Source organism: Equus przewalskii, chromosome X (assembly GCF_037783145.1).
Source record: "Equus przewalskii isolate Varuska chromosome X, EquPr2, whole genome shotgun sequence".
NCBI lineage: Eukaryota > Metazoa > Chordata > Mammalia > Perissodactyla > Equidae > Equus > Equus przewalskii.
In genome coordinates, this window is record NC_091863.1 from 106,588,681 (window position 1) to 106,613,982 (window position 25,302).

The following is a 25,302-nucleotide window of genomic DNA, read 5'->3' on the forward strand; positions in this document are numbered from 1 at the left end:
CTTTAATTTGGTCATGAGTACAATTCTTGCCTTCTCTACTCCACTGTTAGATCTCTAAGGGCAGAACTGTGTTTTCTACTTCTGAGATGCCCCACAGTAAGCCCATGAAGAGAACTGAATGACTACCTGACGTCAGGAGAGCGGAGTTAAGCTTCTCTCAGAACCATTTCTGAATACAGTTAGCCGTGTGTGTTGGCAGAGGTGGTGGCAGTCTACATGATGCAATGAGACACGACCAAGAAGACCTCCTTGTCCAAAATGTTTCCTCCATCAGGGCCGAGTGCTTCACTATCAGTAATCCATGTCTGTGTCTTAGGTTTTTCCCTCTTTCTATAACCCTTTCTAAAAATGCAAATACTCATGGGATCCTTATAAGATGGAAAAAGCAGCAGGATTCAGGATGGGAATATGTGGAACAGTAGTCGAAAAAAACATGTTAACTAGAAGTCAGGTGCCCCAGTTTCAGTTCCTGGCTCTTTTTCTACCTCCCTAGGAGAACTTTCATCAATCACAACCTCTCTGTGTTTCTATCTATATGAAGAAAGATTATAGTATATAATTCCCAGCACCCCTTCTTGCTTTAACCTCCTACGATTCTACAAATGAGTCAAATAGTGAAAACGGAGGCACCTTCAGGCAGCTATGGAAATAGCTCTTGCTTGATATTCGTCTTTCATGCCCTGACATTGTTGATTGGTACAACCAGCTCAGAAATCAATCTTGACAACATTTTGTAAAAACTTTAAAGAGGTTCACATTCTTTGATCTGGTAATTTCATTTCTGTGAAATCATTCAAAGTACAGCAAAGCTTTACGAATGAAGAATTTAAATACAGTGATATTTATAATAATGAAAACAGAAACAGCCTAAATGCGAAATCATATGGAAAAGGCTAAGTAAACTATACAATCCATTCATTTGATCACCAAGTAGCCTTTAAAAAACAACACAGCAGGAAAAATGTTTATGCTATAAAGATAAAATTTCTAAACTATACAAAATTGCGTGGAGAGTATTCTCACAACCGTGTAAAACAAACAAATCATAAGAAAAATTATATATAAAGGAAAGATTGAAGGGGAATATAACAAAATGGTGGGAATTGATTGTGAATTTTTTCCCGAATTTTCTAATATAAACATATAATTTTTTTATAACGGAAACAATACTGTTTATTTAAAATACTCTAACAGAGGGCCAGCCTGGTGGCGCAGTGGTTAAGTTCGCACATTCCACTTCGGTGGCCCGGGGTTCGTCGGTTCGGATCCTGGGAGCAGACAGTGTGTAGGTCTATGCTTGCGATCTGAACTGGCAAACCCCAGGCTGCCAAAGCAGAGCACATGAACTCAACCGCTACGCCACCGGGCTGGCCCCAAATTACTTCTCTAATTTTTACACTTTACTTACACTAATGAAAAAAGAGTCGTGACACAAAAGAGGGAGAAATCTAAAGAGAAAAAGCCAGAGAATAGGTTCCTATTATATATTTATTTTAAAAGATGTCGTACTGTGTAGAGAAAAAGCAGGAGGTTTACATAACTGAGGATTAGTCATTTACGCTCTGGATGCCAAGCCCCACTGTAGGATTAGAAGAGGCTTTCTCAGGCATTATCCTCCTCCCCAGCACTATTTCCAGGAGCTAACAATTGCAGTCCTTGGTATAAGTGGATTGTAACAAAACTACCTATGTGAACATTTAGGAAGTAGATTTATTTCTTAATAGCTTTCTCCTGCCCACAAAAGATTTGAAACAGCTACATTTAAAGATAAAATGGGGAAAGCCAAAGCATGAATAAGATCCTGCTAGCAACAGAGGTATAGGAAAATATTATATATTGTATGAAAGGAAGAGGAAACAGTGCGGCTCTTTGAGTGGGAAGATAGTTGAAAACATGACATTAAAGTAAAAAGAAACTTTAATGCACACGTGCACACACAATCACTGCAGGTAACAAGGGCTGCCTGAATCTCCGTGTGCATAGAATTGATACTGAGCAATCTCAACTGATACAGAGCATTAAAAACAGTCTCTTAGGACTTTCATCCTAAAGTGTTTAAAGAATCATCTAGATTTTTTGAAGAACCACTGTACCATGTTTGGAAATCCTTGGAAGCCAGAATTCCTGGAGATCAAAAAAAGGACAAAGGCACCACCTACCTTTTAAGAAAGGGTAAAGAGTCAACATAGTTGTAAAAGGAAAAATAAACCTAATTTTCCTCACAGGATGATATTTAAAAAATAATTCCACAATAAAAATTAAAAGAAAGGTAAGAACAGCACAGGGTGCTGAAAAATCCTGCTGACCCAATGTAATTTTTGTTGGTAATAGATGATAAGCCTAATGGATTTGGGGTAGCCAACAACATGATATGTCTTGACCTTAGAAAGGCTTTTGTTTCTGCTCCCAGCCACGACGTACTCATTAACTAGCTTGAAAAATATGGTTCAGACTCTATACAATTGGCACTAGAGGATGCTATTGGCAAACTCGTTTTTGATAGTTCGATAAGGACCAGAAGCAGGGAAGCACACTGTACTGTGTTTCTCAAGGAACTGACCTGAGGCTGACACTACCTAATATTTTCATCAGGACTTCAGTGGGTGGAAGACAAAATATGCCTGTTAATTACAGGAAAATACAGTAATGAAGATTTTTAACCAAGAGATAAGAAATTACATGATAGATGGCAGCCACTTTTAACCTCCACTCCAGCAGCAAAAGAAAATAGATCTAGAAGAAGATATGAAAGATGAGCAGAGGAAGATAAGACACTAGTCTTTTGACACATACTGTTTTCGAGGATAAGACAAAAAGGAGGTCACGGAGTTAAGGTGGAAGAGCAAATAAATGAGGATCTCAGAGAAGGAGTTTTTCATAGATATACAGATCAGGGAAGCTAGTGGAAAAGGCTGAAAAGTCATTTACAAATATAACTGCAGGGCAGAATCTGATGGTGATGTGTGAGTAGCAATCTATATGCCTGTTGGAAAAAAAGTACACCAAGCCACAAATTGCTAAATACGCCTTAGGAGTGTGTTTAAGGCAACAGCCCAGCAAAAGAGGTGAAATAATCAGATAAAATGGTTATCATTCATCATGGCAATTTTCCCTCTGAGGGTAAATAGTTTAGGAGTTGTATGTGGATGGAGCCTTGATGGACTCTACTGTGGTGCAAGAACATATAGGATACTCAGAAATCAAGAACATTAAACAAAACACGGTATAAGAAGGCAAACATTTTTAACAAACCAAATACCATGATAGAAGGCCCCAGGTGGTCATGAGGGAAGTGTGGTGTAATTCTATGAGTCCGGGAATGGATTATGTCATTATTAGTTCCTGGGAAGAAAGGAGGGAGAGCAAGACGTAGATTTGGCTGAAGTGCCAATTCCCCAGAGCCCTGGAAAGCAAATTGAGATGTTTTTCCCAAAGTCCAAATCTAGCCAGGTCACGAAATTCTAATGAGAAGCACTAAAAGTGTATGATTGTGTATACGCGCAATTTGGAAAGCCCTAAAATAAGAATGGGAAAGAGGAAAACTTTCTTCAATTAGTTAAGGCAACAAAGGAGACTGAAGGAAAGAAAAACATGGTTTTCTAGCCATCTCTCTTGCTCCTCCCCCTAAACCCTCACATGGTCCCTTGGAGAGCGACTACCAGATGGTAACCAGGAAAAACTTGTAATAAAAGTGAATTCTGTGAGCCTGAAAAGAACAAAATTAAGGGGTATTAGGAGCACACAGTTGTTAATCTCCATCTCATGTAGGTCTGAGCTTTTTGATTTGTTATCGAGGATTATTTGGCCACCTGTGAAGCTTTGAGAAGGGAAATTATAACTTTCATAATCCTAGTTATATCTATTAAAATAAATTTATTTTTAAATTTCATAATACATTAATACCTGCTTATTATTAAAAATAGAGAGAGAAGTATATAAAGCAAAATATGGTAGTGTTCCTCCACAGTGCCAATCCAAATCCCCTTCACAGAGCTAGAGCTAATTAACATGATCAGTTTGGAGTGTATCCTCCCAGATGTGTTTCTGTATATTTACACACACACACACATTCTTTTAACTACGTAGACTGGAGATTGGCTCATGTCAGTATATGTAGTCCTGCCTCATTCCTTTTAATAACTGTGTTTCCCCCAGTATTGATATGCTGGTTTATTTAACCACTGGCATAATTGATAGACAGTTGCATTGTTTTCCATCTTTTCTAGTGTAAACAACGCTGATGAGCATCTTTACATACATGAATTTGGGCACATACTGACTATTTCTATAGGACAGGAGACGTTCCTAAGAGTAGAATTTCTTGGTATATACATTAGAAGCTTTGATAGAAGCTGCCAAATTGCCAACCAGAATTGCGATTACAGTTTACCTTTAAGAGTATATGACAGTATTTCTTGCCCTACACTATCAACAACCCTGTACATTATCATTTTTTCCCCTGAGAGGCAAAAAGAAAAAATGCTATCTTTTTGTTTGGATCTGCATTTCCCTATTACTGGTACCTAGGGATGATTCTGCATTACTCAGTGAGACGGAGCACATTTTCACATGTTAATTAACCATTTTATATTTCTTCTGTTAAGTTGCTTATTCGAAGACCCTTAGTCATTTGGCTATTGGTCTGTTTATCTTTTCCTTATTGATTCATGAGTTCTTTGTAATTATGGTTATTAACCCTTTGTCATATGTGGTATAGTTATTTTCTTTTAGACTGTCACTTGTATTTCGTCTTCTGTAACATCTTAAAACTATGTTTATATAGGATTTTCCATGAAGAAAACCAACAATTTTTAAAAATTATATCACTAAATTGTTTTATTTTTAAGAGAATAAAATTTACCCCATTTTATACTCTGTTATATACACATAACTAATCTTTCTGACCAGTGTATAAATTAAAGCCAAGTCAGGCTTTACCTGTTGAGTTGCACATTATTTTCTAAAGCACTTAAAGATAGTTTTGCTATCACTTTGAAATCCTATCTTTTATGAAATTTTAGCAGGCCCTCCAGGTCACATGCCTGCCTTTAGGAATCATGCTGCTAATGGGTACTGTGAACCCATCTACCTCCGTTAAGCCCCAAATAGACTAGACAGCAACACTTACATGAACTGAGACTCCTAAGCCATCTTGGACCGCTGTTGTTTCACTGCCCTGTACAGGACTTAAGTGGCATAAAGTAAATGAACCTCATAATCCAGGCCTCAAGAGAAAAGTCTGTAGTTAGAAGAATAGAAACTGTGTCCCATTCCACCCCACGGCCCATTGAGCATGTCCAATGGCAACAGAACCTGTCGCATAAAAAGTGCCGATTTACGCCACAGTTTATTAGCTTGCTGTATAACTGACAAAACAAAGAATTCATAATTAGCTGACAGATTTACAGATTGCATACCCGGTACCCGTCACCAGGATCTCAGAACCAAATATGGCTGTAAATACGTTTTCTTTGATAACATTTGGTAAAATATTCAAATTCTCCAGCTCCCTTCCACATTTGCTATCTTCCCAGTGCTTAAGCCTCATATGGAAAAACAAAAATGCTGAATGTTGACAGGGCCTCGATTTCCCCTGCTGGAGTGTATGTCATGTGCACAGTTGCTGCACCATCTTGTGGCCATGCCTGTAAACTGCACATTCCCTACTAGTAGGCAATCTGCCAAGATCCTCTCTGCTGAAACCTTGTAAAACGACCATCCCCATCTTGTCTTCTCTTTCCAGCCAGCAAGTTGGAAAGGAAAGGCTATGCTAGCAAAGCTTACCCACTGTGTTTCCTTCCCTCTCTCTCCGTGTATGTGTGTGTACACACAGGAACTTGTCCTGTCAGGACTGCCTCTGTGCCTCAACCAGCTCTGAAGACCCCATCTGAAATCCTGAAAGTCAGATAAAAGGACTTCCAGAATAAATTCTCCATGAAGGTAGAATTTCCTTCCAATACCAGTATCACTTACTCCGAATAGCAGGTCTATGTTTGATTTTTTAATAACTCCCCTGTAATACGGTAGAGCCCTTAGAGAACTAGTGAGAGGCACAGGATGCCAGATACATTTTGCTTCATCAGCAAAACCACCCAAAGAAAGGCCCTCATTAGAAACAACAGCAACAAATAAACAAAAATCAGTTTACACACTGCAGAAGAAAATCACCTTATCATGTCAGTAAAACGGCATCTCTGAGGGATGTGAATGTGACATATTTAAAGGAGTAACAATGTTTGGATCAAAGTGCACTGAGGCTGAGTAGGTCAAACAGATAACTCCAACACACTCAGGCAGGATTGTTGGAAACTGGTTATTGTTTCTACTGTAAGGGAGTAAGGAGCATTTGATAGCTTATAGGCTCCAAAGAGTGAGGGCTGAGTCAAGGCTATTGTGTCCGCTTTGTAATGAGCCCACTTGCCCAGGCTGAACTACATTTCCCAGTATTCCCTTTCCTGTATGTTTCTGTTAGAGTGGTCCACAAGAGAGATTCTTGTGGCAGATTTAGAGGGCAGAAGGGAAGCAGCAACCATGTTGCACCTCACATATCTTATCATTAATCTGCTGGCTCACTTTGTTGGTGTGAGGATGTCACTGGGCCTGCAACTGCGCCATATTTCCCTGTGTCCTCCTTCAGCTTCTCCAACTTCTGGACCAAGTGTGTATGTGTTTGGCTCTGTGACAAAGTGTCCTGGCCTCTGACCCATAACATCAATGACATCAAGGTCAAGGCAACAAGTACTGACATGGGTTTCATTCCATCCTCCTGGGTCCCACCGTGTTCTTGCTTTCCCACACTTGACATCCAGCTTCCCTTCCAAGCTGCCTGGCCTGTGTACTTCAAGCTTCAGCATCAAACACAAAGACAACTACCATACAGAGATAGCTTAACCAGCTCCCATGACTGCGTGATGTCAGATCCCTGAAACAAATCTGTTTATAGATAGATATACATCCTTGTGGTTCTGCTTCTCTGACTGAATCCCTGACTGATACAGCCACATTATGGATGGGCCACACGCAAAGGAAATCCACTACATCACCAACTGCCCTTGAACTTGGTGAAGCTTTTCCAAGCATATAATTCAATGAAGAAAGCCCCAATAAATTTCCTCACAGGAAAAATTTAATCCAAACACACAGGCCTTGAGTGTCTACTATGGGCAAGCCAGTAATGGGAGACAGAGAAGGTATAAAAAGCATACTTTTACCCTAAAGAATATATTTACAGTTCAGTAAGGGAGATAAGACAGGCACGCAAAAAATAAAATTCAAGGCAGTATGTGATAAGCTTTGTAAGAAAGTTTCAAAGTGTTGCCAGATTATCTTCCTGCCCAGGCATCCAGTATCTAACTGGGTATAGAAATGACCACAAACATCCTACTTCATCACATCCAAGGATGTGCCTACTGCTTTCAAGTTTTCCAAAGTGTACATAAATCAGATAGAATAAATTCCTAACTAGTCACATAAAAGGCTATTTATTGCTGTAAGAGAGCTCCTAGAGAGGAGTTGCCAGGTTGGGAGGCTGCCCAAGGCCAGGGGCCAGGATGCTGTGTCATGTGCGTTGGGGCCTGTTAAGAAGTGGGCTGAGTGGATGGCTGAGTCGGAGGACATCTTGCTGTAAGCATCTGCCATAATCTCAAGGACTACCAGCTGAAGGACTGATATTAGAGCACTGATAGTCCAGGGCTGCCTGTAGAGGAAAATCTAAGATAGAAAACACAGAGATCAGCGGTGATTCTTTCCATTACAAGTGACCCTCCATGACAACAGCTTTTGCAGCAGAATTCATTTAAATATTCATGAGTCATTCCTTAATTCATTCACCAAATATGTATTGAATGCCTAAAATGCGCTTGCTTTCTCTCATGACACCCTGCCTCTTTTCATGACCAGCTCCTTCTCATCCTTCATGTCTCAGTTTAAATGTCACCTCCGGAGTAGCCTTCCTTGTTCGCCCTAAATATTTCCTTTTCGTTATCCTTTATCACTTTCCTCTTTGCATTGCCTTCATGGCACTTAGCACAGTTTGGCATTATAATTGACTTTTAAGATATTTTGATTAATGTCAGTCTCCAGTGCTGAACTGTAAGCGCCACAAAGCAGATATCAGATCTCTTTCATTCATATCTAAATATCCAGTCTGAGCACAGACCCTGGCATGGAGTGGGTTACATACTCAGTAAATATTCAGTGAATGAATGAATGACTACCACTGGAACTATGAAGATGATTGGGACAGGCCTCATCCCTGATTTCCTGGAGCTCACATTCTACAGGGAGAGGTAAACAGGCAACCATGAAAATGAGTGATAAAAATGACCTCAGACATTACACCTAACTCATTACTTCCCAAAGATATGCCTCCCGCTATCAAATTTTCCAAAGTGTATAGAAATCAAAGAGGACAAGGTCCTAAGCAGTCACCCAAAAGACTACTTACTGTATTGGGATGAGTGCTGAGATGGAGGTTGACATAGGGGTTGAGAAGGGCCCAGAGGACAGGGGACTAAATCCAGTTTGAAGAGGGGCAGGGAAGACTTGCCAGAAGTGGTGACATCGAAGCAGAATCTGAAAGAGGAGCAGGGATTAACTATGCTAAGAGCGTGTATTTTCGTGTGTGTGTTATTGGGTAGGGGGAACATGCGATGATAAAAGAGAAGGCAAGAGTGAGAGGATAAGGAATAGCATTTAAGGCAAAAAGAACAGCATATGCAAAATGCCTAGAGGTGAAGTGTGGGATGATGGGAGAACTCAAATAGCTCCTCGTGGCTGGTGCATGGAGTGAGTGTGAGGGGCAAATGTTGAGAGATGACACAGGCAAGTCAGTAGGGGTCAGACCATGAAAGGCCTTAATGCCAGACTAAAGAATTTGAAATGCCATTCAAAGCTGTTCACTGAGTGTGCTTTATTTACAAAGGTACCATTTTGTTGGTTATACGCCACCAAGGATTAAAATTAAACGCATGAAATAACACTAAAATTTAGTACTAATACTACAGATACCGTGGTTTTCAGAACATATGGCCTGACAATGGAATAGAAAAATAGAAATCATGATCAGCATGGAAAATGGAGAGCATGTGGTTGATGCGTGTATTATCTACACTGTATTCAACACACAGGGAATTCTGAGTACAGAGCTGAGTACACCACGTGCATCTGCTAAATAGTAATTCCTAGCATTGTTGAGAATGAATAGGCATCGTTCTTATCTATCAAATGAAAGGCATCTGCCAACTTTAGACAGATGTTAGTATGTCTAATGAAGTGCTCGCTATGTATAAAATACAGCAGTGGACTCCAAGAGGGGAGAGTGAGAAAAATATACAGGAGAAAAATTAGAAATCTAGTTTCTGCAGGGATTTTAAGTGGAAATATTTCCTTTTAGTGATAGTGAATCCAATTACTGAGTAACTTATCAGAATACAATGAATGGGGGGAAAAAGAATGTAAAACATTACCGAGAACATCTACCAACAGTGTAGATGTTCCATAAAAATTTGCTGAATGAATAAAAATATTAGTCAAAAATAATAATGGTTTCAGTGCTAAAAATGTTTACCTATATTAATCCAATCAAATTACAAAGCACCAGCACTACTTCTAAAATGCTGTGCATATTTTGACTCATTTCATCATTATCACAAATCTATGGAGTGAGTATTATTATAATTTCAGTTTTAGAAACGAGGAAAGTTGGGCTCAGAAAGATGAAGCCATTTACCCTAGGTCACACAGCTAATAAGGCGGTAGCTGGGATTATGAACCCAGGGAGGTTGATTACTATAGTAGGAATCTCAGAAAAGGTTCCACTTTAGGTTGAAGGCCGATAGGAAATGGAACAGAAAGAGTGCAAAGGAAAAGTGAAGTGGAAGTACTGAAAGTCTTTTACTAAACCACTAGGGCAGTGCTGTGCATGCCAGACCCAGAAAGACCTGAGATGGGGTCTCAGTTCTGCCACTAATTCCATGTGTGACCATAGGCAAGTCACTTACCTTCTCTGGGCCTCAAGGTAAACCTGTAAAATGGGGGTGGGAGCGGAAACGTGATCTGAGTTTGCCTGATGGTGTTAGAGTTGAAAGAAGTTTTTAAAGATGCTTCCGAAAGAGTTTTTGCTGTTCCAGATGCGTCTCACCCACCAAGTATGGAGACCACGTCCTCTCTTCAATTTACAGAAGTACAGTGTATATTTAGCTTGTGAATAGTGATGGTCTCTAATAAAAAAATGTAATATATAACATACAGAGGGCCCAACTCAGACTGGAGACCAAAACCATTTAGTTGAACATTAAAAATATTCTCTAAGGGGGCAGACCCAGCAGCATAGAGGCTAAATTTGCATGCTCCACTTCGGCAGCCCAGGGTTTGCCAGTTCGCATCCCAGGCACGGACCTATGCACCACTTATCAAGCCATGCTGTGGCAGCGTCCCATATAAAGTAGAGGGAGATGGGCACAGATGTTAGCTGAGGGCCAATCTTCCTCAGGAAAAAGAGGAGGATTGATGGCAGATGTTAGCTCAGGGCTAATGGTCCTCAAAAAAATATACATACATTCTCTAAGGCCCCAGAGTTGAACCAGGAATTATGCCTATGGAAAGTAAAGCGTAAAACTATTGGTCAAAAACCAAGGTTGGACATTTATGAGACCTAGAAGAATATTTATGGGTCTTTTAATACTGGGTTCAAGGGTCAGAGGATCTCAGGCTGCCTCTCAAAGGGCAAAGGTACCAGGCAATTCCCTTCCAAGAACGTGGACTGGATATCTGTGCATCCAGGGACAAGTGCTGAGCAAGGTGGAATCCAAAGGACCAGAAGGAAGCCAGTTGCTTTGAGAGTATTCCTAACTGGAAAAGAAACCATTCTTAATTAAATTTCAGAGAAGCCAGAAATGGTTTCCTAGCTCGCCTATACCAGGAACTCAAGGTCCTCTGTGCCCAACTGCTGTTCTGGAGGAAGCTTCTGCTATAGAAGAGAACTCCACTGGGGATGAGGCCAAGGCTTTGCAGTCAGATGGACCTGGATGCGAAACTACCGCTTACTAGTTATGTGGCCTGGGGCACACCTCTCTGAACCTCAAGCTTTACTTGTCTGTATAATGGAGAGCTAATAAAACGTCCCCGCCTGCATTTTCAGAAAGGTGAGATGAAGCTTCTTTTAGAGATACATACATAATAAACTATTTACAGAGGATGGCTAGGGATTGCTGCAAAATATCACAGATGGTAGGGAAAGTGAGGATATAGATTAAACCACATTGCCCAAGAGTTGATAACTGCTGAAGCTGAGTGCTAGGGAAATGGGCGTCCTTGATGCTCTTCTCTCTACTTTTGTAGAGGTTTGAATCTTCTCATAATAAAATGTTTTAAATAATAAATAAGGTGAAAAGATTGAGCTCTGGAGTTCCAACTGGGTTTGACTTGGGCTCCTGCCTCTAACTCTGAAGCATTGGGCAAGTGAATTAAGCTCTCCTGAGTCTCAGCATACTCCTCTGTAAAATGTGGGAAGTAATTATTCCTGCCCCATGGGGTGGTTGTGAAGATTAAACGAGGTAATGCATAAAAAGGACTTAGTACAGTCTGAGATATAATACAATTTCAAAAACTATTAGCTGCTGCTGTTGTCGTTGTCATTGTTATTATTATTATTTTATGAAGAGCCAAGAAGAGCTCTTGGCATGCAATAGGTGTTTAATAAGTAGTATTGATCATCATCATAATTATCAGCATCATCAGGAGTCGAACACTTCACACCTAGTCAGAATGCACTGTTAAGCTCAGTTCTTAATCTGGCCAGGATATTGGCAGATATGGGCATTGAAGTCTCCTGGCTGAATAAGAACTGTTTTCCCTTAGTGGAGTGGAGCTGTTATAACTATCTCTAGATTCTTCAGAAATTTCCACGCAGGAGCAGGACCAACTAACTAGCCTCAAGTTGAGCTGTCGAAACCTTCCTCTACAGAGCTTCTATGAGCAGGAGAAAATTGGAGATTAAAGACAGTTGGAGACGACAGGCAACTCTACCAGGGGGTTTCATCCACGGGGAGAAGGGGGTGGGAGCAGAGCTCTTGGCCCTGGGAAAGGGATGCAGCTGGGAATCATTTCCTTTATAAAGCCTTCTCTGACCTCCCCTCCTGGCTTCCTGCTTCACTGGGTCTAACTCAGAGTAAAGCGCTCAATGCAGGTTTGTCAAATTAATGGGATATAGAACAGAAAACAAGTTACTAGAGGCTGGACACTGGCTCAGGAAGCTGAAGCTGGTTAAATAAAAGCCTTCAAGCTCAGGATGGGATTGCTTCCAGAACCTGGGGCTGGCCTACCCGGCCCGTGGGGCATGGTGGCCCAAACTCTGGGAGTCAAACAGAGAGTGAGAGTAGAGTTTCCGGTGTGACCTGAATGACCCATTAGTGTTCACGCCTCACGGAGTTTCCACTAGTTTCCACCAGCTTGAACTGTGCCTATCTGGGGTCGGCTTCCTATGCTCTGTGCAGACACATTCAGGGTGGAAATTCTCGCCTGCTCTACTTGCTTGCTCTAATTGGTTGCTACTTGCTTTTGACCCAAGGCTTATTAGAGTTCATTAAAACTCTATTAAGATGGCAATCAGTCTACGTAAGATTTTATATATAGCCAGTTAGAATCAACGATGCCTCAAAAACTCCTGTTCAACTTCATTTTGGACAGCCCATGACTGGGACAAGGAGTAAAGAACGTTAGCCTGAAACAAAGGTTCAAGTTTAAGTAGGCTGGCATTCAAAGCAAGCCTGGGAAGAGAGTAGGGGTCAGATTATAGAGAGCTTTGTGCATTTAGCTGAGGAGCGTGGACTTCCAACTGCAGACAGTGGAGAGTCCCCAACGCTTTCTGAGAAAGGCCGGGCAATGATCAGACCTATGATTTAGGATGGTAGCTCTCCAATTTACCTCAGCGTCTTAGAAGCACCTTAGAATCATCTTTAGAATCTCACCGAAAAGGCAGAATCTCTTACTTTGCACCTGAGATTCTGATTCAGCACCTCTGCAGTGTGGCCCAGGGCATCTTCATCTTTAAACAAAAATATCAGGGGGGCCGGCCCCGTGGTCGAGCGGTTAAGTTCGCACGCTCTGCTTCGGCAGCCCAGGGTTTTGCTGGTTCGGATCCTGAGCGCGGACATGGCACCACTCATCAGGCCACATTGAGGTCGCGTCCCACATGCTACAACTAGAAGGACCCACAACTAATAATATACAACTATGTACTGGGGGGATTTGAGGAGAAAAAAAAAGATTGGCAACAGTTGTTAGCTCAGGTGCCAATCTTTAAAAATAAAACAAAACATCAGGGAGGATTCTGAGGCCGCAAGTCCATGGATTAAGTTTTGAGACACAATTTTAGGAAGATGAGTGTGCTCATCTTCCTAAAGAGGCTGAGGACAGGAGAATGGACAGGAGAATGGTTAAGAAGACATTGTGACCATCCAGGTGGGCAATGTGGAAGCCTGACCTAGAGTGGGAATGCAGGAAAATCAAAACAATGACCACCATTCCAAGCTCCTGGGAGTTTTGGGAAAGCGTGTTTTCAATGGCAATGGGCACTGGGGAGTGTTGGGAAACTACTGATGCCTGTTAGTCAAGCTTATTGTCGATAAATCCTATTCACCTTGACTAGTCAGCACTGCAACTCATTCCTTAAACTTCCTTCCTACCTGTTCAGTTTTGGAAAGCCTGAATCTGCCTCTGATCAAATTCACAAAGTCTTTGCCACGTAAGCCCAAGGACCTTGATCAGCACATGATCCTGATCTAGCTAATTTCAAGGACAGAAGACCTCTTTCAGGCCTGAGAAAAACTCACTCTTGTGTTTGAACTAATCCATAAAAAGACTGGTTAGAAATAGCTCGAAGTGGCTGGTTAGGGCCTAGAACGCTATGGTATAGCATTCTCGTTTAAGGCTTGACAATTCCTCTCAGGTCCTCTGAAGTCACATGAAATCCAGCGGAGCATTTTTAAGTCACAAACACTGTTAAACTTTTCTTAGGCGCAGTTAGGCATCATTAAATCTCACCAAGATTAGTGAAGTCACAAGATTTAACTAGGCATAATGAGAATAGAATTTATATAACTTAATGAGACTTGATGAGGATTACTGAACCTTAGCCTGCCCTTAAGGCAACAAGATGAAAATTTTAAGAATTCAAATGGGAGAGAAGTAAACTATTCTTTTCCCTTTTCTTTTTTTAAAGTGAAGCGAACCATCCGAATTTACAAGACTTGTGTGTCCCCTTCCCCGAGGGCCCTTCGTGACTGCTAATCTGATGAACTAGTATCTGTTAACTTTTAATGAGTTACTCCCCCACCTTCCTCCTAGGTGGCATATATGCATTTTAATAGGGTCTTCTAGACAGGCTGCTTTCGCCCAGAGTAGAGACTTGGAGTGTGGGAATTCCAGGCGCCAACCCAGACCTGTAAGGGAGGCAGCCAGATCCTTGGGGCCCTCGCAGATGTTATCATGCAAACAGGCCGGTATTCTGGCAATGTTGGTGGAGAGGTGGGTGGGAAAGGAAGGGGGCTGGTGGTGAGTCATCCTTGGCTAAGTGCAATAAAGTCAGTCCCAAATCAGCCAGCGACATCAGATAATGCATTTTCATTGCTGGAGAGAGTAAGGTGACTCACTTGGCATTTTGTGGATTAGATCTTTCAGAATACTTCTGTCACTGGCTACGTTCAAAACTCAGAAGTAGACCTTAGGATGGGTCTTTATACATTTACTTATGTAACATTTGTAATATATACATTTTATATATTTTTTCAATTTCCTAACATATGTCATTCTTTCTTTCCTTTTTTTTTAAAGATTGGCACCTGAGCTAACAACTGTTGCCAATCTTTTTTTTTTTTTCTAAAAATTGGCACCTGAGCTAACGGCTGTTGCTGATCTTTTTTTTTATGCTTTTTCTCCCAAAATCCCCCCAGTACATAGTTGTATATTTTAGTTGTGGGTCCTTCTAGTTGTGGCATGTGGCATGCCGCCTCAACATGGCTTGATGAGCAGTCCCATGTCTGGGCCCAGGATCCAAACTGCCCAAACCCTGGGCCACGGAAGCGGAGCGCACAAAATCCACTCGGCCCCAGAGCCGGCCCCTACATTTTATATTTTTATAAAAGTTTTTTTAATTAGTCACAATAGAACATGTACTACTTTTTTGCTTATTTTCTTGCTGGTATTTTCAATTCTTGCTCTCAGAGTCAGTCTAGCCTGCTTACTAATAACAATTCTCATGATAACGAGAATACTCTCCAGTACATGTACTGCTTACTCTGTCAGGCACTGTTCTAAGTGCTTTATAAATATGAACTCATGTAACTCTCACAACAACCCCCTGAAGTTAGAGCTAATGAAGAAGCTGGGGCAGGGAGAGGGGAGTGACTTTGCCAAGGTCACAGAGCTGGTAAGTGGTGGGGCTGGGATTCAAACCCAGGCAGTAGAAAGCCAGAGCCTACACTCTCAACCTATGACAGCAGCAGTAATCAGCTCGGGAGCTTGGGGTAAACCATCCACTGTATTCCAGTTTGGGAAGGAGAACCATGATACACTGTTGAGCTTTAAAAAAAAAAAAGGAAATTGAGTAACAATGAGAACGGTATGGTTTCATTTTTGTTATCAATATAATGTGTGCGTGTATGTGAGAGAGAGAAAGAGATTAGATACGAACATGAATAAAACAAGGAGGTCTGGAAGAAATCACATAATTACCCTAGTTTTTGAGACTAAGAGCTATGTAGGTAATTTCACTTCTTACTTTGCATACTTCTCTATTGTTTTAATTTTTTAGAAGCTTGTGATCAAACCCACACACTGAAGAACGACTTAAGCTTTTAACTATACTCTCGGACATAGCATTTTGTTTAGATTTCCAGAATCCTGAGAGTAAAGATCAGATTCTTCCCTGTTCTCAGGCCTAATACAGTGACTTCCATGCAGTAGGTATTCAGTAAATGCTGTTTGTATGGATCCTTATAGACTCGGCCAAGATTTCACTACTTAGGAAATTTTGATTAGCTCTCTAGCTCAGAAGTTACCAGTTTTTTTTTCTCTGGGGAAAGAAAAATATTTTAGGGTTTTTGGGTCATAAGATCTCTACTGCAACTACTTCTGCCTCTGCAGCGTGAGAGCAGCCAGAGGAAATATGTAAAGAAATGGGCATGACCGAGTTTCAATACAATTTTATTTACTAAAGCAGGTAGGGCGCTGCCCTTGGCCCCAGGTCTGTAGTTTTTGGAGCCCAGCTCTAGCTTCTCAGAACAGTATTAGTCTCACCGAGAAACAGCTGTTGCTTTGTTTTCAAAACAGTTTTCCTGTGAAATTCTGAGGGCTTTGCACGTTTGTAAAAGTCTGATTCATGTTTTACAAATTTACTTTAGAATTTTTGAGGCGTTGATCTAATTCCTTTGACATTTAGAACTGTCAGTTTCCCTCACTCTTGCCCTTTGAGAGATTAAGATTGCCTTATTGCACAATCCCATGGGGTTACCTTCGGGAGTAAGCATACAATGTGCCTTGTTACACATTGTACAAAATGCCCGGGTTTTGTGTGTTTGCTCAGTTTAATCCCTAGTGAAGAGAAGAGAGAAGGACTTCCTCCTTGGGCCAGGGCAAGAAAGCTGTGGGCTGCACCTCAGCAGCCTGGACTGCTCTGTTGGTCTCTTCTTCTGTCCCAGGCATGGGGAGACTGTGGGTGTCTCAAGCCTGCCGTGCGATGCTTTTGCGCTTCTTTTCATCCCCCCATGGAAGGAAATCATCCCTCCAAGTGTGACAGATCTTTCAGGACTCCCACCCCCAAAGACAGCCCTGCTCTTACTTGGTTATAAGTCTCATTGAGAATCCTAAAGTCCTTAGGAACAGGGCCAATTAGTTATTTCTTTGTTATAGCTCCTCTCTGAGCTCCCTTAGTAACCCATTTCCTTAACAGCCAATCCTAGTCTTGTGTCCTGAAGCATAGTGCAAGTCTTCCACATTTCCCCGACTTCAGTACGAGTGTCCTGCTCTCCGAGAGTACCCTCCACAGGGGAAAAGTGAAACAACCTTTATTTCCTAAATATTTCAAGTTCTTGGCTTCCATGTACCTGTTTACAGTTCCTCCCAAGGGTCCATGGGATCCTTATATAATCAGGACCTTCGGCCACCCAATTATTGCTCAACAAAACTTTCTAAGTATAAATACGTTACAGGCTGAGTTTAGTTAAACCTCCCAAATTTGTAGCTTTATTCCATCTAATCCCATGGAACTGATATCTAAATTCTCTTTGGAAAAGGGCAAAGACAAATCATCCTCATCCATAGTCCTAACCACAAGTTTGTTTGGAAAAATATGCACACTGAATATAATTAGAGCATATTGTGTTCATAACTTTAAAAGCCAATACTTTAATGCTTACCTTTAACCTCTAGCCTGTGGACAGAGGGGACAGATTAGAAATAAAGAGCGCTATATTTCTTTTCTGTATACTCTTAGACAAACAAGTATCTACTTTAATAACTTTTAAATTAAAACACACACACATAGATTTCATTTGCATAATGTAATAGACTGAACTTTTGTCCCCCACCCCCAAATTGTATGTTGAAACCTTAATCCCAATGTGATGATGTCTGGAGGTGGGGCCTTTGGGAGGTAATTAGGTCAGGAGAGTGGAGCTCTCATGAAAGGGATTAGTGCCCTTATAAGAGGCCAGAGAGCTAGCCAGCTATTTTCTGCCATGTAAGCACACAGCAAATGGGAAGAGGGCTCTCACCAGAACCCAACTGTGCTGGCACCCAGGTCTCGGACTTTCAGCCTCCAGAACTGTGCAGAAATAAGTTTCTGTTGTCGATAAGCCACCCAGTTTATGGTATTTTGTTACAGCAGTCCAAGCTGACTAAGATACATAGCAAACCTTGTCTTTCATTGATGACTTTGTTTTACTCAAAAGAGGAAACGGTGTGGACACTCAGAAGGAAGCACCCAAAGTTAAGGCCGTTTTAGTGTGGTAGATTAAAATGAGTCATCTCATTTCCAGACCTGGTGGCCAAGAGGAAAAAAGGAAAACTCCTTGAGAAAAGAGACTTCTGTGTTTGATGTCATACTGCCTAGTGGCTGCAAACCTTGAAATCATGAAATTACTCAGAGCCTGTAATTTAAACTTTTATTTCATATCATTGTTAAATTACACAAAATCAGTGAATGGTTTGTAAAGCTACACCATTGGACAGATGTTTACAGTTGAAATCATGGGATTTACATGATGATGACAAAAATGTATATTTATAACATCCCCTATATACAATAATCAATATAGACAGAGAAAATGCACTTAATCTCTGCAAAACCATGCATACCACAGCAATAACACAAAATATTTTTTCTGTAACAATCTTTTCAACCGGCTCGGGCTTCATCCTGCTTTCCAACAGTACCTATCAGCTTTAAGAGCAAATATTATCAATTAAAACTAAACAAAATCGAAATACCACAGTGATCTACAGAATCTTTATTTTAAAAACACAATATACACAAAATAGTTTCACTCTAAAACATTTTGACTTCAAGGTGTGTTTGATTTTTTAAAAAATTTCCTTTCAGTTTTTCAGTTCTCAGAATTCCCAGGACTGCAATACTGTCAGACAAAACAAAATTTAGATATAGTGATATAAGCTCAGAGTCAAGAAAGTTTACTTTTAAACCTAAATACTCAGCTTCTTGTCCAGCTTGTGGCCATATTATTGGAGATGAACCTAGATCATGCACATGGGCAGACTGTACAAGATGTGACTTTATGGTCACACTTTTAAGCATGTCTCTCCTGAAAACATAAATGCCACTTCCAGTTGCCTTGTTTGATTGACAGCCAGGGGGTTCGTGTAAATCCTTAGAAAGGTATAGCAAAACCCGTAAAGTGGAAACTGACCAGAATCATGAGGCTTGATAGCACAGTGGGTTACATACTTCTTCTTGCCCTGCTCAATTCATGACTGATACCCTAAAAGTACTTATGCACAGTCTTCCAGGACTAAATCACTCTCCTCAACTCATAAGCTCCTGATATTTAACCTCAGTGCATAACACTCTTTCTTTTTGTTCTTTTTTAAAACAAAACCTTGTAGAGGATTAACCCAAAGTATTGAGGTACAGCTCTTGGTGTTACTGAATAACTCTGGCTATTCTAATGTTTATTCTACCATTTTTTTTCTCTTCTAATTGTCTACAATCTGTCAACACGAAAAGGAACTAATGGGCTACAAATAGCCAGCCCACCTGGAAACATTACAATAAAAATGTACAAAAAGTAAATAACGATTCATTCACATTCAGATTCAATGCTATCTGATCAAGAATAATTTCAGCAATATTTTTAGACACAGTATCCTGTTCAAGAATTTATTGATAAGGACCTCACTACACAAACATTGATAAGACAATTCTATAGAAAGAAAGTCCTGACTTTAATCCAGGATTATATATCACAACAAATTCAGCAACACACCATTTAGATGATGAAGAAAGATTCTATAAATGCGTTAGTTTGGAATGAGCACAACTCGGAGAAGCCTTAAAATGGATGAGAAGCAGCGCCAAAAAGATTCCAGAATTGTTGAAATTACAGTGCCCTGAAAGCATCTGGAAATTAGATCTTTACATTGGTATTCCACTTGGGGAAAAAAAGTGTTTTGTTTAATATGAGATACACCCTGTTTAAAACCTTTGAACAGTAGAAGGTAGAAAAAGTTTAAAATTTTAAATTTCTCTTAAATAAGATATGAGTCCTGTTCTACTTGAAAAGCCAATATTTTTACATAAAACTACCCATGTTCAGGAGAGAAATTTTTCATTTTCTACAGTTTGGTAAACTTTACCATCAGTTCTTATTCTATTTAAATAGATTCCTTGTTAAAATCAGAAGAGAATGAAAGTTTCATGTTTAATTTTAGTGTTTTTTTATGTTTATTTCATGCTTACCCCTGGAAAAAATGTTTGCGACCAAAATTGGGTTTTAACAGTGTATCATGAATAATTTAAAGTCCATTTCTTAGCCAGAAGCTAAATGGCCACATTGAATGTTTTCATTTTGTCTCTGTAACTAACTTAAGAACTTCTTAAAATATCTGAACAGCAATTTCTGGTGAGTCTGGTTTGGCTTTTGGATTTTATAAATACTCCAACAAACCAAGAAAAAGACACTTTAATTACATATTGCAATTTGTTTTACCCACGCACAGTATAACATTTAATTGAAAGGCAACTGTAAAGGCAACATCTTAAGTTTTTTTTCACATCCAAACTGAAGGAAGCAGGATGTGTTTGGACACTCTCATCTTTTAAGATTTGCCATACTTTGACCGGCGCTTTGGGAGAAGTGTGCAAAAGCCTTTGGGAGCCATTTAACGCCATTTCTCTACACTGCCTATGTAGTCGTTGGTGCCATTGCTGGGGTTGCTATCACTCTGCTCTTGGCCTGGGTTCTGCCTCTGGCTTTCCCGGTTCTCCTTCTGGCTTGAATTCTGACTTGAAGTCTGAGTCAGATTCTGAATCAGATTCTGAGTCACGTTCTGATTTGCATTCAGATTTGGGTTCTGACTCTGATTCTGACTCAGATTCTGGCTCTGGCCCTGACTCTGACTCTGGAAATGGGTCTGAAGGAGCTTTCCCTTCAGAAATTTGCGTTGTTCCTGACGCTTCCGCCTAGCTTCCTGATGCTCCTTCTGCCTCATAAACTGATACCTCTGCAAAAAGAGGTCTTTGGCATAGCTGTACAATTCCATATCCAGAAAATTCAGTCCCTCAATACGCTTTTGGATTTCCTCATTGATCTCTACACTGGAGGCCCTGGTGGTATTATACTGGGTAAATGGTGAAATAAAGTTCATGTTGAAGGTTTTCTCAAATAGATACTGGGTCTTCCGCTGAAACTCAGTGAGGCCAAAGAATGCCATGTGCTTCAGATTCGTTTTGGCACTTTCCAGGAGGACCTTGTTTCTTTGCTTTTCTGGCATGACAGAGAGGTTGTAGCAGCCTACTAGGGTCAGGTCAGAAAGCATGCGCACCTGGCGGTTGTTGGCTAGATTATAGGGGCAGTCCATGAACTCTTTCAGGGGGCAGCCAGACCAGTCATCGCCAGTGTAGCAGCTGGGCAGCTCTTCGGAGGTTGGGGGCCTCCCATCGCAGACATGCAGAGATGCTTTCCATGTCGCCCCTCTCTGGACATGCCTCCACTCGCTCAAGTACCGAGATACAGGGTCTCGGAGGATGGTGATATAGTGGAAGTTCCTACAGACAAAGCACAAAGACCAACAGTCAGGGATGTGGGTGACGTAAGTGGAGTCAGGGAGGTGCATGGCATATGTGATGCTCACTGGCCAGTAACAAAGGCAAAAGGTGAATGATGGCGAGCTGGTGGAATCTGTCCTGTGAACTGTGCTGAGGTCCCCTCTCTGTCCCCACTAGCTTGTCCAGATAGCTCATTGTTCCACTCAGTTTGCTGGTACTGCAGCTAAAGCAGGTATGAAAAGTTTAGGCCCAAGACATCCGCCTTGTCATTCCTCACTTCCCCTTCCCCCTTCCCCTCTGTTTCTCTCTCTCCAACCAATGACAAAGTCCTCCCAATGACCGCCTTTGCTAAGTAGGTAACCACTTTATTTCATACCCCCAACCCCTAAACTCCCATTGACTGATCATGAAATTGAGACTTGGTGGAAGCAAGCGATTTTAGTGAAGTGATATGGAGTTGATAAGTGATCTCAAATTCTAATGTATCTTAATAAATATACAAAAGCATTTTTCAATATCCAGTCTAATCAGGATATCTGACTGAAAAACAAAAGCTCACTGAAAGAGTGTCTGATATAACACTTTTGATTCTGGCTGTTGTTATAACATCATGGCTCATACGTTACGGAAGTGGAATGCAGAGATAGGCAGAGCAGCCCGGTGCCTCTAGAAATAAACATTGTGGTTAGTCACTGACTGAAATAGACATGGTAGCTGTCAATGGCATATATGCAAGCCACTACCTTGGTTTTGGCCTTCGCTCACATGATAATATTTCCAGCATAGGAAAGTTAACTCTCTAAGTTCCAAATGCCCCTTGCTTTACCCACTGAAAGGACACCTGGATGTCAGCAAGTGTGGAGGTTTTGCTGCACAGCTATCTTCACTTTAAAGCTGCAAACTGATAAAGTTCTTTGCTCAAATAGTGGCCCAGCAAACAATTAAACCACACGTTCATGCACAGCAGGTGCACACACACACGCCACACCCCATAAACATCAAGGCCTATGATGTGATCAGGCAGACTCAAGGGGAGAAACAATCCTGGAGTTATGCTTTTAATAAGAAATGAGTTTCGGGGCTGGCCCGGGGGTGCAGCACTTAAGTGCACACATTCTGCTTCGCTGGCCTGGGGTTCACCGGTTCAGAACCCGGGTGCAGACATGGCACCACTTGGCAAAAGCCATGCTGTGGTAGGCGTCCCACATATAAAGTAGAGGACGATGGGCATGGATGTTAGCTCAGGGCCAGTCTTCCTTGGCAAAAAGAGGAGGACTGGCAGTAGTTAGCTCAGGGCTAATCTTCCTCAAAAAAAAAAAAAAGAAAAGAAATGAGTTTCCACTCTGGTTCACTGGATGAAGGATGAGGTCATGGAAGGGTATATTGTGAAAGGAAAACAGCAGTAAACACTTAATATTAGCATTTAGTTTCCTAAAGGAAACTTGGGGAATGGCTTACATCTTTGCTGACATTTGTTCATTCCCATCTGAGGGAGTAGTGGTTCTGCACACATGCACGAGGAGCCAGAGGGAACTAACTCAACCACCCGACTGGCTGAGTCTGTTGGCTGAAGTCCTCTGAGGACACATTTCTCCCAAGTCTTGAGCTTTGAGCAACTTGGGCTTCCTAAGATCTATCCTGGATGCCTCTACTCTGTGCATGGGGTTTCCTCTGCCTGGTGTGACCTTCCTTTTGGACTGGAAAATCCTACTCGTGCTTCACATCCCAGTCCAAGTAGTATCTGTCCTCCGAGAAAACAAACCTCATACCTTGCTGCCATCCATCGGTTCCTCTGCGTCACCACAGCCCTTCCACACTTAGCCTCTGTTAAAATACTTTTGATATTGAATTGCAATTACTCGTTTATGTTTCTGCTTAAACTATGGTTTCCAGGACAGAGGCGCTACCCTATTCTTCTATAACTCTCATCCCATCCATTCCAGCTTTGTCTCTTGGCCTTTATACCTGGCACAAAGCAGAATCTCAGTAACTCCTTTAATTGCTTATTTAATGAGCTATTCCAGGGAAGAGGAGGGAGAGAGTTGGGAACTGGGAAGGCCATGCCTCATCATGTAAAAACTCTGGATAATCTTGTAAGTACCTTGCAAAAATCAGAGAGGTTTTTTTAAAAAAAAAATCTTCTTATATGTTTTTTTCTGGACGAAACAAGCATGAGGCACAGGAGAAGCATGTGGGGGTGAGGACGGAGAGGGGGCCACGACCACCTTCACCTGCCTCACTGCTTTTCCTAGGACCTGACTTTGCTGGTGCCACGAAAATTCATCCCCATAAAGACTCACAGCTAATGAGCAGCAGCTTTTGTTCCCCAGTAGCCTTTACCAACAAATGCGACTGCTGTTCCCACGAGCTCCCTCTTTCCACTCCTAGTTTTGGTATTCATTCATTCATTCATTCGGTACACATTTATCGAGCTTTTATGCTAGGCCTGAGGCGATAGTTTAGGGGCAATTAGTCTGATCATTTGGACAAAAAAGAAATTTATGAAGTCCAGTGACACATTTGGATTAATCTTTCAACCAGCGTTTCCAAGCATGCATTATAATGGGGGCTCCTGGGTGTTTTAAAGCCCCATAATGGAGTCACCTTCATGCTTAGCTGGCAGTCCTTCCGCCTTAATTTGTTTTACTGGTTTAAGCCTACAGTGACATCTTCTGGTAAATCCTAGAGTGCACCCACATGCAAGTCAGGACCTCCATCCTAAAAACTTTTGCTTGTCTTTCAGAGCAGACAGATCACAACCACCAGGGTTAGTGTCAGGACCAATGTTTCGGAAGCACCATCCCCATATGGAGAGAGAGGAGGCACCACAGAAAGACAGAGACAGACATTCGGAGAGTTTCTCATGTCATGGATGTATGCTCCCCTCTACCTGAAGGTCTCCTCCAGCCTGTAGGAGATAGAGGCAGTCCACCGTGCGCAGCCTCAGTCTCCACACTGGAGGGAGTATCACAGCGGCGGAGAAATTAGAGGAGCCTACGCGTGTGCACGCACACTGCCCTGGTGATGACACCTCCTCTGCACTCAGATGACAACAGCTCTGGAGAGTCAGCCGGTGCCAACGACCCGCTTCTTCCAGGGAAAATAGAGCCAGGATCCCAGACTGCCTCAACTGGAAACACTTGATGCTGCTTGAAAAAACGATCCCATGGTTGAAAAGGAAGATCCGCTGAAGGGCAGGTTTCCAGGAGCGTCCAGTGGCCTTCTGAATTGCAGAGTGCGTTGGAGGTAGAAAGGGGGGTAGGGATAACACCTGGAAGGTTTCGTTGGGCAAAAGATCCAGGATGCTCATTATTCTGAGTGAAGAATCGTTAGGGAAATGTCAGAGAAGCAGCCCAGAGAAGCTCTTCCCATCCAGAGCCGCCGAAATGTGAAAGCCCAACGTGATGGAATGTGAGTGCAAAGGCCAATAGGCACAGAAACATGGGCAGCACCCTTCTCATGGTCACTTCAGTTCAAGCACCTAATGTGTGCCTGGCACTGGGGATACCAACAGGGATAAGATGTGAGAACCTAAGGAAGGAGAGCATTTCAGTATCATGTGCTCTTAATGGTTGGAGCAAATACACGGCGCAAAGAAAACACCTTGCAGTGATTCTTAGCCTAGCCTAACGATAGATGAAGAGTTTCTGTAGCTATATTTTGAAAAACAAGTAAGAATTAGACGAAGCAAGAAGAGAGGAACAGAGTATGAGGCAGAAAGATCAGCATGAGCAAAGGCACAGAGGCATAAACGAGCCTGTTGTGTGTGGAGGAAGCGCACTGAAAACATCTTACCGGGAATTAAGGGGTAGTGGCAGGAATTGAGGATGGAATGGTAGCCCCGGACCTGGTTATGGAAGGCCTCAGATGCCAAATTAAAGAATTTAGACTTCTCGGGGCTGGCCCCGTGGCCACGTGGTTAAGTTCGGGCAATCTGCTTTGGCGGCCCAGGGTTTCGCTGGTTCGGATCCTGGGTGCAGACATGGCACTGCTCATCAAGCCATGCTGAGGTGGCGTCCCAC

The 25,302-nt window shown here is 41.8% G+C and overlaps 1 protein-coding gene across 3 annotated transcripts in view; it reads right to left on the reverse strand.

Moving 5' to 3' along the window:
* Positions 1–18,147: 18,147 nt before the first annotated feature.
* Positions 18,148–25,302, reverse strand: part of HS6ST2 (heparan sulfate 6-O-sulfotransferase 2) — a 273,281-nt gene continuing 266,126 nt past the window's right edge. For all 3 annotated transcript variants that reach the window (XM_070606646.1, XM_070606648.1, XM_070606647.1), the window contains one exon: positions 18,148–21,280. In XM_070606646.1, the coding sequence (XP_070462747.1) occupies positions 20,395–21,280 (886 nt within the window). In that variant the 3' untranslated portion in view covers positions 18,148–20,394. The remainder of the gene's footprint in view (positions 21,281–25,302) is intronic.